This window comes from Salmo trutta, unplaced genomic scaffold, assembly GCF_901001165.1.
Source record: "Salmo trutta unplaced genomic scaffold, fSalTru1.1, whole genome shotgun sequence".
NCBI lineage: Eukaryota > Metazoa > Chordata > Actinopteri > Salmoniformes > Salmonidae > Salmo > Salmo trutta.
In genome coordinates, this window is record NW_021822762.1 from 158,154 (window position 1) to 174,715 (window position 16,562).

The window sequence follows — 16,562 nt, forward strand, 5'->3', positions numbered from 1 at the left end:
GGTTCTTGCTACAGCTGGAGTTGTACCTGGCTACCATTCGTCCGACTCCCTCGGGAAAGGAGAGCGTGAGCGCCCTCGTCTCCTGCTTAACGGGTCGTGCCCCGGAGTGGGCCAACGCAGTGTGGTTTGGCCCAAACTCGGCGAGGGATCACTACCCCGAGTTCACCCGTTGTTTCCGGGCCGTGTTCAACCACCCACCAGAAGGCCGGGCGGCGGGCGAACGGCTGTTCCACCTGCGGCAGGAGATGAGGAGCGCACAGGACTTTGCTCTGGAGTTCCGGACCTTGGCTGCTGGGGCGGGGTGGAACGACAGGGCCCTGATGGACCACTATCGTTGTAGCCCCCGGGAGGATGTCCGCCGGGAGCTAGCCTGTCGGGACACGACCCTCTCCCTAGATGAGCTCATTGACATGTCCATTCGTCTCGACAACCTGCTGGCTGCCCGCGGGCGTCCAGAACGGGCCCTGTTGGTTCCACCTCCAGGCCTTCCGGCTCCCATCCCCATGGAGCTAGGGGGGGCCGCATCGAGGGGGACCGGAGGAGGAGGCTCCTCCTGTACCCGGTGTGGTCGGAGAGGACACACTGCCGACCGGTGCTGGAGGAGCTCCTCTGGGAATCGGGATGGCAGGCAGAGCCCTCCTTGTTCACCCAAGGTGAGTAAGCACCAGCCTCACCCAGAGCTCCCTGTTGGCCATATGTTTGTGCTTATAACTTTTCCTGAGTTTTCTCCCTCTTTTCAGCATAAGGCGCTAGTCGATTCAGGCGCAGCTGGAAACTTTATGGATTGTGGGCTCGCATTAAGGCTAGGGATTCCCCTGGTGTCGTTGGACCAACCTTTCCCCGTGCACTCCTTAGATAGCCGACCATTAGGGTCAGGGCTGGTCAGGGAGGCCACGGTTCCACTGGACATGGTAACGCAGGGGGATCATGGGGAACGGATTAGTCTCTTCCTCATTGATTCGCCTGCATTTCCGGTGGTGCTGGGGATTCCCTGGCTGGCCAATCACAATCCTGGTATTTCATGGAGACAGGGGGCTCTCAGAGGGTGGTCAGAGGAGTATTCAGGCAGGTGTAATGGAGTTTCCATCGGTGCGACGACGATGGAGAGTCCAGACCAGGTTTCCACTGTGCGCATTCCCTCTGAATATGCCAATTTGGCTATCGCCTTCTGTAAGAAGAGGGCGACCCGATTACCACCTCATTGACGAGGGGATTGCGCGATAAACCTCCAGGTAAACGCTACACTTCCCAGGAGTCACGTGTACCCATTGTCACAAGAGGAAACGCTGGCTATGGAGACATATGTCACGGAATCTCTGAGACGGGTACATTCGGCCCTCCATGTCACCCGTCTCCTCGAGTTTCTTTTTCGTGATGAAAAAGGAGGGAGGTCTGCATCCGTGCATTGATTATCGAGGTCTAAATTCCATCACAGTGGGGTTTAGTTACCCGCTACCTCTCATCGCTACGGCGGTGGAATCATTTTACGGAGCGTGTTTTTTCACGAAACTGGACCTCAGGAGCGCGTACAATCTGGTGCGTATTCGGGGAGGAGACGAGTGGAAAACCGCGTTTAGTACCACATCGGGCCACTATGAGTACCTCGTCATCCGGTTGCCGACGTGCTGTCCCGCCTATATGACACAGAGGAGAGGGCCATCGATCCAACTTCCATCCTCCCAGCGTTGTGCTTGGTAGCACCGGTGGTATGGGAGGTGGACGCGGAGATCGAGCGGGCGTTACGGTTGGAACCTGCACCACCTCAGTGTCCAACAGGTGCTCAGTACGTGCCGCTTGGTGTCCGTGATCGATTGATTCGATGGGCCCATAATCTCCTCTCTTCGGGTCACCCTGGGATCGAGAGGACAGTGCGGAGTCTTAGGGGAAAGTACTGGTGGCCCACATTGGCTAAGGACGTGAGGTTTTATGTCTCCTCCTGCTCGGTATGCGCTCAGAGCAAGGCTCCTCGACACCTGCCTAGAGGGAAATTACAGCCCCTCCCCGTTCCACAGCGGCCGTGGTCGCACTTGTCTGTGGATTTTCTCACCGACCTTCCCACATCTCAGGGGAACACCACGATCCTGGTCGTTGTGGATCGGTTCTCGAAGTCCTGCCGTCTCATCCCATTGCCCGGTCTCCCTACGGCTCTGCAGACTGCGGAGGCCCTGTTTACCCTTGTCTTCCGGCACTACGGGGTGCCCGAGGACATCGTTTCTGATCGGGGTCCCCAGTTCGCGTCCAGAGTTTGGAGGGCGTTTATGGAACGGTTGGGGGTCTCGGTCAGCCTGACCTCGGGTTTTCACCCGAGAGTAATAGGCAGGTGGAGAGAGTGAACCAAGAGGTGGGTAGGTTTCTACGGACGTATTGCCGGGACCGGCCCAGGGAATGGGCGAGGTACGTCCCATGGGCAGAGGTAGCTCAAAACTCCCTCCGTCACTCATCGACTAACATGTCACCGTTCCAGTGCGTGTTGGGCTACCAGCCGGTCCTGGCTCCATGGCACCAGAGCTAGACCGAGGCTCCTGCGGTGGAGGAGTGGGTACAGCGCTCAAAGGACACTTGGAGAGCCGTCCAGGACGCATTAACTAAAGCGAGTGGACGGCAGAAGAAGAGCACTGACCAGTACCGCAGTGAGACCCCTGTGTTTGCACCAGGGGATCGAGTCTGGCTCTCGGCCCGAAACCTGCCCCTCCACCTGCCCTGCCGGAAGCTGGGGTTTGTGCGGGATTACATTTACTGTTGTGTTTATTTTTGGATGTGCTGGCTTACGAATTGTTATTCTCTCTCCGGACTGTTTTGCCCGTTGTATTAGGGTTGGTCATTTGTTTTACGTGCCCGTTGGTTTTGGCGTTGACCGTTTTGTGCCGGGAAGAATAAAGGTTGTTTATCTTCACCACTGCTCTCTGCGCTTGACTCTACCACCACTCCTAGTAACTTGTGACAGACAGGGAATTTTTTATATAATTAAATGTCAGGAATTGTGAAAAACTGTGTAAATGTATTTGGCTAAGGTGTATGTAAACTTCCGACTTCAACTGTAACTCTGAAATATGATGGTAAAATAAGCTTTTCATATGGATTACATGATAAAAGACAGACAAACCTTTTTTAAACCCGGTTACACCGAATGAATATAATTGATTGAAGTGTAGCATAAATATTCATGACTGAAAACTTTGTGCTGAATCATTCATACTTCATAGAAGGTTTCCCATTCAAATTCAGAACTAAATCACAATTGAACCATGAAAGGACGATGACGATCTGTGTGAATTTAACAACAGAATTTGTTTAACAACAGGTGTATTCAGTACTGTCACCACAGTATGTAGCCTATCACATCCTAGCCAGGTGAGAGAGGAATGTCCTGTTCTACAGTAGCCTATCACATCCTAGCCAGGTGAGAGAGGAATGTCCTGTTCTACAGTAGCCTATCACATCCTAGCCAGGTGAGAGGTCAGAATCATAACACATATCTTCTTATATGCCAACAGCGTCAACAAAAGGAGACATGTGTCACGAACTTCAAAATGAGCGGACCAAGGCGCAGAGTGCATTGAGTTCCACATCTTTTTAATACAAAGTGAAACTAGAAACAAAACTTACAAAGAACGTGAAGACGTAGTGCCCTGTCACGTCCTGACCAGCAGAGGGAGTAGTTGTTTAGTATTTTGGTCAGGACGTGGCAGAGGGATGTTTGTTTTGTATGGTGGGGGGTTTTGAGTGTGTTGTAGAGGGGTGTTTGATTTATGTGTTCCTGGGTTTTGGGTGTATGTTCTAGGTTAGTATGTTCTAGGTTGTATTTCTGCATTCTGTCTAGTTTCGGTTTTCTATGTTTGGGTGCTGGACTCTCAATTGGAGGCAGGTGATTCTAGTTGCCTCTGATTGAGAGTCCTATATAGGGGTGTGTGTTAGTTTGGTAGGTTGTGGGTAGTTATCTTTTGCATTGCTGTCTGTTCAGCCTGTGAAACTGTTACTAGTCGTTCTTGTTTATTGTTTTCCCGTGTTCACTTTATTCAAATATAATTAAAGATGAGCATACATATCCCGGCTGCGTTTTGGTCTATTCAACACGGCTACACCTGTGACATGCCCAAACACACTAACACAAACAATACCCCACAAAGCAGATGGGAGATAGGGCTTCCTAAATATGATCCCCAATTAGAGGCAACGATTACCAGCTGCCTCTAATTGGGAACCATACAAAACCACCAACATTGAAATACACATTCTAGAACACCCCTCTAGTCACACCCTGACCTAAACCACTATAGAGAATCCAAGGGCTCTCTATGGTCAGGGCGTGACAGTACCCCCCCAAAGGTGCAGACTCCGGCCGCAAAACCTGAAACCAAATGGGGAGGGTAGGGGGGTGACTAGTGTCGGTGGCGGCTCCGGTGCGGGTAGTAGCCCCCACCCCGACCACGGATCCGGCCATGGAGCTGGGTTGGACGCCGCACCCGGACTGGGCACCGGCGCCGAGGAAGGCTCCGGCCATGGAGCTGGGTTGGACGCCATGCCCGGATTGGGCACCGGCGCCGAGGAAGGCTCCGGCCTTGGAACTGGACTGAACGCCTTGCCTGGAAGCCTCGAACCATCGACCGTCGCCAGAGGATCCGGACCGTTGACCGGAGGTTCCAGACCATTGACCGGAGGTTCCGGACCGGGGACCGTCGCCAGAGGCTCCGGACCGGGCACCGTCGCCGGAAGCTCTGGACTGTGAATGTGCACTGGAGGCCTAGTGCGTGGAGCCGGTCCAGGTGACACCGGACTGGTAACACGCACTTCAGTGCGAGTGCGGGGAGCTGGCACAAGACGTCACCAGGCACAGGACGTACCGGACTGGGGAGACGCACTGGAAGCCTAGTGCGTGGAGCCGGCACAGGTGGTACCGGACAGGTGACACGCACTTCAGGGAGAGTGCGGGGAGGAGGCACAGGAGGTACCAGACTGGGGAGGTGCACTGGAGTCCAGATGTGTGGAGCCGGCACAGGTTTCACCAGACTGCTAACCGGATCCTCTGGTCGAATGTTGAGCAGAACACACTTGCACAACATCTCTCTCCTCTCTCTCTCTCCCAACTTCTCCATCGCCTCCCTGACGGTCTCTGGCTCTTTAGGGCAAATGCAGGGAACCGGCACAGGACGTACCAGACTGGGGAGGCGCACTGGAGATCTGATGTGTGGAGCCGGCACAGGTTTCACCAGACTGCTAACCGGATCTTCTGGTCGAATGTTGAGCAGAACACACTTGCACAACATCTCTCTCATCTCTCTCAACTTCTCCATTGCTTCCCTGACAGTCTCTGGCTCTTGCCTCGGCTCGACCGGCCACCCCTTGTGCCCCCCCCCAAAAAAAATATTGGGGTTGTCCTTGGGCAATCTGTGGCCGCGAACCCTGGCTTCGTTGCTCTCCTCCATTATTACCTTCCGTCTGCCGCCAAGGAAGGGTTTCGCATCCACCCATCACTTCTTCCCACGTCCAAAACTCCTTTCCCTTTTGAGCACGCTGCTTGGTCCTGGTTTGTTGGGATATTCTGTCACGAACTTCAAAATGAGCGGACCAAGGCGCAGCGTGCATTGAGTTCCACATCTTTTTAATACAATGTGAAACTAGAAACAAAACCACAACACTTACAAAGAACGTGAAGACGTAGTGCCCAAACACACTAACACAAACAATATCCCACAAAGCAGGTGGGAGATAGGGCTTCCTAAATATGATCCCCAATTAGAGGCAACGATTACCAGCTGCCTCTAATTGGGAACCATACAAAACCACCAACATAGAAATACACATTCTAGAACACCCCCCTAGTCACACCCTGACCTAAACCACTATAGAGAATCCAAGGGCTCTCTATGGTCAGTGCGTGACAACATGACTCTGATGTAATGTATTTCTAGGTATATGATGGGGGGTTTGAGTTATTTAACCAGTCAGGAAGCATACATTGATCTGAATAACCATGGACGTCCATGGCAGAAGCCTCCATTCTGAGTTCATAGTAGCAGCCAGATGCACCGTTCCATTCAGCTCTGCAGTGCTATACAGCCTGTCCTGCACCCAGCCATCCAGGCTGAATACAGTTATTATCATGGAGGGAAGGCATATTGTTCGAAAAACGCTGAATTGTTAGGAGGTAAAACTGTTGGCACTGCACTCCCTGTTCTTTAGTACATACGCAGCGTCAAAGAGGGTGTGTGTGTGTGCGTGTGTGCATGTGTGTGTGTGTGCAGATACAATGCACATATGCTTCAATCTGTGTTTCTGTGTCTTTGTGTGTGTGGTGGTTGTTTATTTGTGTGTGTGTGTGTGTGTGTGTGTGTGTGTGTGTGTGTGTGTGTGTGTGTGTGTGTGTGTGTGTGTGTGTGTGTGTGTGTGTGTGTGTGTGTGTGTGTGTGTGTTTACAATAATGCAGCATGTGTGTGTGACCTGTGAACTGTGTTTAGCATATGAATGTGTCCAGGGTCTGTGATCCTTCTAGTAGCTCCTGTCAGCTGTGACCTGGACAGCGTTGTATTTAAAGGTCTTTCTCCTGGTCTCTTGGAGCTGACATGAACATCTTCACTAAAGTCTACGGACTAGCCCAACAAACCAGGTATGTTCAGAGTGCTGTGATCAGGGCCAGGTGTGCTGCCCGTACTGTTTAGGTGAGGGTCAGGTCTGCTGCCCATCCCATTCAGGTGAGGGTCAGGTCTGCTGCCATCCCGTTCAGATAAGGTGTTAGATAGGGGAAGAGTGGGGGGGGGGGGGTTCCCTGTGATTCCCTGACCCCCCCTCTACAGACCCCCACCCACCCACCAAACCCGTCTGTGTGTCCGTCCGTATGTCTGCGTTTTCACAGGCAGCCCAATTCTGATATTTTTTTCTCTAACTGATCTTTTAACTAATCAGATCAGTTCTTTTGCCAATAATCGGGCTAAATATCAGAATTGTTCTGCCTGTGTAAACACAGCCATAGTTCCTCTCTGTCCTCTAGTTTGTGTTGCACACCTTCTCTCTGACTCTGTTACACGTGACCATACAAATAGATACAGAGAATCCTGTAGGAATATAGGATCACTATCAGAGTTGGGGTCAATTCCATTTCAATTCCAGACAATTCAGGAAAATTGGAATTGGAATTAGGTTTACTTTCTGAACTGACTGGAATTGAAATTAAATGGACTCCAACCCTGATCTCTATGCACATGACACCAAAAGTCGCCCAAATCATATAATTTTGAATGATAGCTAGCCTGATTCCTGTTAAATCATCTCATTTTGAACGACAGCTAGCCTGATTCCTGTTAAATCATCTCATTTTAAATGATGACTTGCCTGATTCCTGTTAAATCTCACTTTGAATAATAGCTAGCCTGATTCCTGTTAAATCATCTCATTTTGAATGATGGCTAGCCTGAGATGGCTTGCCTGATTCCCGTTAAATCATCTCATTTTGAATGATGGCTAGCCTGATTCCTGTTTAATCATCTCATTTTGAATGATGGCTGGCCTGAGATGGTTTGCCTGATTCCCGTTAAATCATCTCATTTTGAATGATGGCTAGCCTGATTCCTGTTTAATCATCTCATTTTGAATGATGGCTGGCCTGATTCCTGTTTAATCATCTCATTTTGAATGATAGCTAGCCTGATTCCTGTTTAATCATCTCATTTTGAATGATGGCTAGCCTGCTTCCTGTTAAATCATCTCATTTTGAATGATAGCTAGCCTGATTCCTGTTTAATCATCTTATTTTGAATGATGGCTAGCCTGATTCCTGTTTATAGAGAAAGGATTGAAACACAATTATAGTTTGTCATAATGGCCTGATTTTAAGGATGAGTCACAAATGGCACCCTATTCCCTATGTAGTGCCCCATACAGCCCATACAGGTCTGGTCAAAAGTAGTGCACTACATAGGGAATAGGGTACCATTTGGTACACACACTAAAATTACATTAGACATTATTACTGAACAAAAAGTACAAAGTTCACAGATAACCTTTCCATCCTTAATGTATAATCATAGGCTCTATAGATATCAAATAAACATTTTGTCACAGTTACATGCTGTCCCTTATCTGAATTTGGCAGCAAGATTATTGATGGGTGTGTGTGTGCATGCGTGTGTGTGTGTGTGTGTGTTTACAATAATGCAGCATGTGTGTGTGACCTGTGAGCTGTGTTTAGCATATGAACGTGTCCAGGGTCTGTGATCCTTCTAGTAGCTCCTGTCAGCTGTGTACATCTGAGTGAGATAGCTAGCAAAGATGTCGTGGACAAAGGTCATGGCTGAAGTTCATGTGTTAATTAGAGATCCCTCCATCCTGTCTCCGCAGCAAGCTGGGGTCTGTGCTCCAACGTGCCTTCTACGGGTCCAGTGGGAGGGTAGGTCCAAACGTGGTGCCCTCGTCCGACACACAAGATAACCTAGCTGACTTAAATCAGAGCAAAACCGTTTACACATTTCAATAAGTTAGTTATTTCATAGAGATGTACCATGTCAGTAAGTTAGTTATTTCACAGAGATGTACCATGTCAATAAGTTAGTTATTTCACAGAGATGTACCATGTCAATAAGTTAGTTATTTCAAAGAGATGTGCCATGTACCACGTCAATAAGTTAGTTATTTCATAGAGATGTACCATGTCAATACGTTAGTTATTTCACAGAGATGTACCATGTCAATAAGTTAGTTATTTCACAGAGATGTACCATGTCAATAAGTTAGTTATTTCATAGAGATGTACCATGTCAATAAGTTAGTTATTTCACAGAGATGTACCACGTCAGTAACTTAGTTATTTCATAGAGATGTACCATGTCAATAAGTTAGTTATTTCACAGAGATGTACCATGTCAATAAGTTAGTTATTTCATAGAGATGTACCATGTACCACGTCAATAAGTTAGTTATTTCATAGAGATGTACCACGTCAATAAGTTAGTTATTTCATAGAGATGTACCATGTCAATAAGTTAGCTATTTCATAGAGATGTACCATGTCAGTAAGTTAGTTATTTCATAGAGATGTACCATGTACAACGTCAATAAGTTAGTTATTTCATAGAGATGTACTATGTACCACGTCAATAAGTTAGTTATTTCATAGAGATGTACTATGTACCACGTCAACAAGTTTGTTATTTCATAGAGATGTACTATGTACCACGTCAACAAGTTTGTTATTTCATAGAGATGTACCATGTCAATAAGTTAGTTATTTCATAGAGATGTACCATGTCAGCAAGTTAGTTATTTCATAGAGATGTACCATGTCAGCAAGTTAGTTATTTCATAGAGATGTACTATGTACCACGTCAATAAGTTAGTTATTTCATAGAGATGTACTATGTACCACATCAATAAGTTTGTTATTTCATAGAGATGTACCATGTCAATAAGTTAGTTATTTCATAGAGATGTACCATGTCAATAAGTTAGTTATTTCATAGAGATGTACCATGTCAGCAAGTTAGTTATTTCATAGAGATGTACCATGTCAGCAAGTTAGTTATTTCATAGAGATGTACTATGTACCACGTCAATAAGTTAGTTATTTCATAGAGATGTACTATGTACCACATCAATAAGTTTGTTATTTCATAGAGATGTACCATGTCAATAAGTTAGTTATTTCATAGAGATGTACCATGTCAATACGTTAGTTATTTCATAGAGATGTACTATGTACCACATCAATAAGTTTGTTATTTCATAGAGATGTACCACATCAATAAGTTAGTTATTTCATAGAGATGTACCATGTCAATAAGTTAGTTATTTCATAGAGATGTACCATGTCAATAAGTTAGTTATTTCATAGAGATGTACCATGTCAATAAGTTAGTTATTTCATAGAGATGTACCATGTCAGTAAGTTAGAGAGAGTTGTTAATATCTACTTAGTGGTTGTTGTTGATGATGATGCTAGTGTGTTGATATTGTGTTGTCAGGTGACCCTTTTCGAACAGCGTAACTTTGCCGGCAGACGTCTGGACCTGAGTGCCGACTGCCAGAAACTAAGCGACAAGAACTTCCCAGAGAGATGCAACTCTGTGCAGGTGGAGAGTGGAGCGTAAGTGGGTTAGGGTTAGGGCTCTGTGGAGATGGAGCGTTAGGGCTCTGTGGAGTGTTAGTGGGTTAGGGTTCTGTGGAGATGGAGGGTAAGTGGGTTAGGGCTCTGTGGAGATGGAGGGTAAGTGGGTTAGGGCTCTGTGGAGATGGAGCGTTAGGGCTCTGTGGAGATGGAGCGTTAGGGCTCTGTGGCGATGGAGCTTTAGGACTCTGTGGAGATGGAGCGTTAGGGCTCTGTGGAGATGGAGCGTTAGGGCTCTGTGGAGATGGAGCGTTAGTGGGTTAGGGCTCTGTGGAGATGGAGCGTTAGGGCTCTGTGGAGATGGAGCGTTAGTGGGTTAGGGCTCTGTGGAGATGGAGCGTTAGTGGGTTAGGGCTCTGTGGAGATGGAGCGTTAGTGGGTTAGGGCTCTGTGGAGATGGAGCGTTAGGGCTCTGTGGAGATGGAGCGTTAGGGCTCTGTGGAGATGGAGCGTTAGTGGGTTAGGGCTCTGTGGAGATGGAGCGTTAGGGCTCTGTGGAGATGGAGCGTTAGGGCTCTGTGGAGATGGAGCGTTAGTGGGTTAGGGCTCTGTGGAGATGGAGCGTTAGGGCTCTGTGGAGATGGAGCGTTAGTGGGTTAGGGCTCTGTGGAGATGGAGCGTTAGGGCTCTGTGGAGATGGAGCGTTAGGGCTCTGTGGAGATGGAGCGTTAGGGCTCTGTGGCGATGGAGCGTTAGGGCTCTGTGGAGATGGAGCGTTAGGGCTCTGTGGAGATGGAGCGTTAGGGCTCTGTAGAGATGGAGCGTTAGGGCTCTGTGGAGATGGAGCGTTAGGGCTCTGTGGAGATGGAGTGTTAGGGCTCTGTGGAGATGGAGCGTTAGGGCTCTGTGGAGATGGAGCGTTAGTGGGTTAGGGCTCTGTGGAGATGGAGCGTTAGGGCTCTGTGGAGATGGAGCGTTAGGGCTCTGTGAGGCGGAGATGGATCATAAGTGGAGTGGAGCCACCTAGTGACATTAATATATAACTGCAAAATGACGATCATTCTGTATAGAAAACTCTGGATTCTGGATTATATCACCTGTTCACTTCAAAAATACCAATATCATTCAGAACAAAAGAGAATATAATTAAATAGAATAGAATATAGTTTATTCTTCTCCGAGGAGGAAATTATTTTCAGTATCATTGCAGTAATTCAGATCTGGCCAATCCTGTTCATTCACAATTACATTCCTAATGTGTTTATCCTAAGACATATAGATTTATCTTGTCCCTAGCTTTCCCCTCCACCACCCTGTTGTTCTCTGCAGTCAGTCTATGCATATTTCATTGTTCCACTGTTCAAAGGTTGTGTCTATGTGTGTGTGGTTCAGATGGGTGGGCTACGAGCAGGAGAACTTCAGAGGACGTCAGTACCTGTGGGACATGGCAGAGAAGGGAGAGTACAACTGCTATGACAAGTGGTGTGCCCAGGTGGACCATGTCTCCTCGGTGCGCTCAGTCAAACAGGTGAGACGGAAAGGACCCACAGAGAGGCATACGAACACTCACACACACACACACACACACACACACACACACACACACACACACACACACACACACACACACACACACACACACACACACACACACACACAGGGGAAATACTCTCAAACTAAAATGACTAGCTGCTAGTTTCTGTTATTGGCCAGCCTGGTACAATTACCCCTGAGGACGACCCACACAGACTGGGACAAACACACACACACACTAACCCTCTATCGTCTCTCCCAGGACTCATCTCCTGCCCGAGTCCATCTGTTTGAGAGGGCTGGGTTCTCTGGTAAGAGGACAGAACTACAGGATGACATACCCAACATGATGACTCGCTACAGTCTGAACAGGGCTGCCTCTATCCGTGTCCTGGGAGGAGCGTAAGTAGTCCTCCTATAATATACAGTCTGAACAGGGCTTCCTCTATCCGTGTCCTGGGAGGAGCGTATAAGTAGTCCTCCTATAATATACAGTCTGAACAGGGCTTCCTCTATCCGTGTCCTGGGAGGAGCGTAAGTAGTCCTCCTATAATATACAGTCTGAACAGGGCTTCCTCTATCCGTGTCCTGGGAGGAGCGTAAGTAGTCCTCCTATAATATACAGTCTGAACTGGGCTGCCTCTATCCTCCTAGACCTACCAGGTCCAGATACCCAGGTTAGAGGCAAATGGCACCCTGTTCCCTATTTAGTGTACTACTTTTGACCAGGACCTGTAAATGCTATTTAGGACACAACCAAATATTGTACTTGAGTTGTGCTGCATTTGCCATGGTGGGAGGAGCGTTGGTAAAGTACACGTCCTCTACATAGGTGGTTGACCCCAGAGGAGAGGTCAACAAGGGTTCTCTTTGTTTCACTTAGTAACATTTTCAGTTGAAAGATTTGAATGAACATTCCAAAATGTTATGGTGAAGCTGCAAATATATTTTTTAGCAGCAATATTCAAACAGCAACTGAGTTTGCTGTTCTTCCTACACGTAGTAGAAACCCTACATGACCACAGAACTATTTGGAGCGTCAGTTTAGACCCCAAACAGATGTGTTCGATGTAATGTCCTTAAAACAAGTCAAAATGAGGCTCAGTAGTGTGTGTGGCCTCCACGTGCCTGTATGACCTCCCTACAACGCCTGGGCATGCAACTGATGAGGTGGCGGATGGTCTCCTGAGGGATCTCCTCCCAGACCTGGACTAAAGCATCCGCCAACTCCTGGACAGTCTGTGGTGCAACGTGGCGTTGATGGATGGAGCGAGACATGATGTCCCAGATGTGCTCAATTGGATTCAGGTCTGGGGAACGGGCGGGCCAGTCCATAGCATCAATGCCTTCCTCTTGCAGGAACTGCTGACACACTCCAGCCACATGAGGTCTAGCATTGTCTTGCATTAGGAGGAACCCAGGGCCAACCGCACCAGCATATGGTCTCACAAGGGGTCTGAGGATCTCATCTCGGTACCTAATGGCAGTCAGGCTACCTCTGGCGAGCACATGGAGGGCTGTGCGGCCCCCCAAAGAAATGCCACCCCACACCATGACTGACCCACCGCCAAACCGGTCATGCTGGAGGATGTTGCAGGCAGCAGAACGTTCTCCATGGCGTCTCCAGACTCTGTCACGTCTGTCACATGCTCAGTGTGAACCTGCTTTCATCTGTGAAGAGCACAGGGCGCCAGTGGCGAATTTGCCAATCTTGGTGTTCTCTGGCAAATGCCAAACGTCCTGCACGGTGTTGGGCTGTAAGCACAACCCCCACCTGTGGACGTCGGGCCCTCATACCACCCTCATGGAGTCTATTTCTGACCGTTTGAGCAGACACATGCACATTTGTGGCCTGCTGGAGGTCATTTTGCAGGGCTCTGGCAGTGCTTCTCCTGCTCCTCCTTGCACAAAGGTGGAGGTAGCAGTCCTGCTGCTGGGTTGTTGCCCTCCTACGGCCTCCTCCACGTCTCCTGATGTACTGGCCTGTCTCCTGGTAGCGCCTCCATGCTCTGGACACTACGCTGACAGACACAGCAAACCTTCTTGCCACAGCTCGCAATGATGTGCCATCCTGGATGAGCTGCACTACCTGAGCCACTTGTGTGGGTTGTAGACTCCGTCTCATGCTACCACTAGAGTGAAAGCACCGCCAGCATTCAAAAGTGACCAAAACATCAGCCAGGAAGCATAGGAACTGAGAAGTGGTCTGTGGTCCCCACCTGCAGAACCACTCCTTTATTGGGGGTGTCTTGCTAATTGCCTATATTTTCCACCTGTTGTCTATTCCATTTGCACAACAGCATGTGAAATCTATTGTCAATCAGTGTTGCTTCCTAAGTGGACAGTTTGATTTCACAGAAGTGTGATTGACTTGGAGTTACATTGTGTTGTTTAAGTGTTCCCTTTATTTTTTGGAGCAGTGTATTTTCCTTGTTGAATGCACCTCAGGTCTGCAGTGAAGGCCCTTGCCTTTTGTTTCACTGATACCTCCGAGACCCCCCAGGTCCTAATGCTGCATACACATTGTCCACTCATAAAAAGTCTTGCTTGTTTGAAAAACATTCTAGCTTATATCCAAAATTCCAAACAGAATGATTTCTGTGAAATGTGTTGATGCTGGAGAGACGAAGCAGGTAAGGGGAGTCAAACATTTAATAAGGAGAGGACATGGAACGAGACAGGAACAGCGTCAGCAAACAGGAAAACAAAGACAAAAAACAATCAAAGCATCAGCACTGAACAGAGCTGGGGAACTGACAAATATAGGGGAGGAAATGAACAGATGATGAATGAGTCCAGGTGAGTCCAATATCGCTGATGCGTGTGACGAGGGAAGGCAGGTGTGCGTAATAGATGATAGGAGTGAGTGATGCAGGAAAGCCTGGTGCCCTCAAGCGCCAGAGGGGGAAGAGCGGGAGCAGACGTGACTGATTACAGAACATCCAAACAGAATGATTACAGCTCTTTAAACCTCTAAACAGAATGATTACAGCTCTTTAAACCTCTAAACAGAATGATTACAGCTCTTTAAACATCCAAACAGAATGATTACAGCTCTTTAAACATCCAAACAGAATGATTACAGCTCTTTAAACATCCAAACAGAATGATTACAGCTCTTTAAACATCCAAACAGAATGATTACAGCTCTTTAATCATCCAAACAGAATGATTACAGCTCTTTAAACATCCAAACAGAATGATTACAGCTCTTTAAACATCCAAACAGAATGATTACAGCTCTTTAAACCTCTAAACTTATTTGCAAGACTCTATGTGATGTTTCTAAACATATCCTGATAATAAAATTACTAACATCTGGTTTAGCTTTACCATCGCTGTCGTAGTTTTGAGGGCTAACATCAGGTTTAGCTTTACCATCGCTGTCGTAGTTTCGAGGGCTAACATCAGGTTTAGCTTTACCATCGCTGTCGTAGTTTCGAGGGCTAACATCAGGTTTAGCTTTACCATCGCTGTTGTAGTTTCGAGGGCTAACATCAGGTTTAGCTTTACCATCGCTGTTGTAGTTTCGAGGGCTAACATCAGGTTTAGCTTTACCTTCGCTGTCGTAGTTTCGAGGGCTAACATCAGGTTTAGCTTTACCATCGCTGTCGTAGTTTCGAGGGCTAACATCAGGTTTAGCTTTACCATCGCTGTCGTAGTTTCGAGGGCTAACATCAGGTTTAGCTTTACCATCGCTGTCGTAGTTTCGAGGGCTAACATCAGGTTTAGCTTTACCATCGCTGTTGTAGTTTCGAGGGCTAACATCAGGTTTAGCTTTACCTTCGCTGTCGTAGTTTCGAGGGCTAACATCAGGTTTAGCTTTACCATCGCTGTCGTAGTTTCGAGGGCTAACATCAGGTTTAGCTTTACCATCGCTGTCGTAGTTTCGAGGGCTAACATCAGGTTTAGCTCAACCATGACATCCAGTTCCGTCTTGCCGTCATGAGTCAGTAATGTAAACGCAGCTAAATACACGGCAAATACTGTACTTTAGCGATGTTTGATTTAGTTGGCCTGGCCCAGTAGAATCAATGGGATAATCCCAAAGTTGTAACTTACAAGCTCTAGTTGAAGGAGTTAAGGAACTACTGTAATAAGTCTCTAATCACAATGTTTCTTTTTCTGTCCCTGTCTGCCTGCCTGCCTGCCTCCCTCCCTGCCTGCCTGCCTCCCTCCCTGCCTGCCTGCCTCCCATCCTGCCTCCCATCCTTCCTGCCTGCCTGCCTGCCTGCCTGCCTGCCTCCCATCCTGCCTCCCATCCTTCCTGCCTGCCTGTCTGCCTGCCTGCCTCCCTGCCTCCCTGCCTGCCTCCCATCCTGCCTGCCTGCCTACCTGCCTGCCTGCCTGCCTGCCTGCCTGCCTGTCTGCCTGCCTGTCTCTTCAGCTGGGTGGTGTACCAGGAGCCTAACTACAGAGGTCCCCACTATGTCTTGGAGAAACGTGACTACAACAACGCCTCTGACTGGGGCTCTCAGAGCAGCACTGTGGGCTCCATGAGACGGGTCCGCTTCAATAATTAACTAACTAACTACAGAGGTGCGTAGCGGTCTAAGACACTGCATCTCAGTGCTAGAGGTGTCACTACAGAACTGGTTAGATTCCAGGATGTATCACAACCGGCCGTGATTTGGAGTCCCATAGGGCGGCGCACAATTGACCCAGCGTCGTCCGGGTTAGGGTTTGGCCAGGGTAGGCCGTCATTGTAAATAAGCATTTGTTCTTAACTGACTTGCCTAGTTGAATAAAGGTTAAAACAATGAATAAGAAAACACTCTGTAAGCCCCCTAACCTCGTAACCCCCCCTGCCCTAATCCCCCTAACCAACAGAAGGACTCCACACCAGCACCCCTTCCACCTGACACACACACTCTGTCAGCTTAATACACACACATTATGCAAAACTACCAGAAACCTATTTTAATAATAAACAGTAAAAAGACAATTGCTCGTGTTGCGTGTTGTTTTGTTATCAGGGTTGTGATGATGATGATGT

At 48.1% G+C, this 16,562-nt stretch overlaps 1 protein-coding gene across 1 annotated transcript; it reads left to right on the forward strand.

The window, feature by feature from the left end:
* Positions 1 to 6,525: 6,525 nt before the first annotated feature.
* Positions 6,526 to 16,133, forward strand: LOC115184212 (gamma-crystallin C-like). Its single transcript, XM_029745234.1, has 6 exons — positions 6,526 to 6,604; positions 8,332 to 8,380; positions 9,951 to 10,072; positions 11,426 to 11,561; positions 11,829 to 11,968; positions 15,954 to 16,133. The coding sequence occupies exons 1-6, from the start codon at positions 6,561 to 6,563 to the stop codon at positions 16,087 to 16,089; spliced, it is 627 nt and encodes a 208-aa protein (XP_029601094.1). The 5' UTR covers positions 6,526 to 6,560; the 3' UTR covers positions 16,090 to 16,133.
* The last annotated feature ends 429 nt before the right edge of the window (positions 16,134 to 16,562 follow it).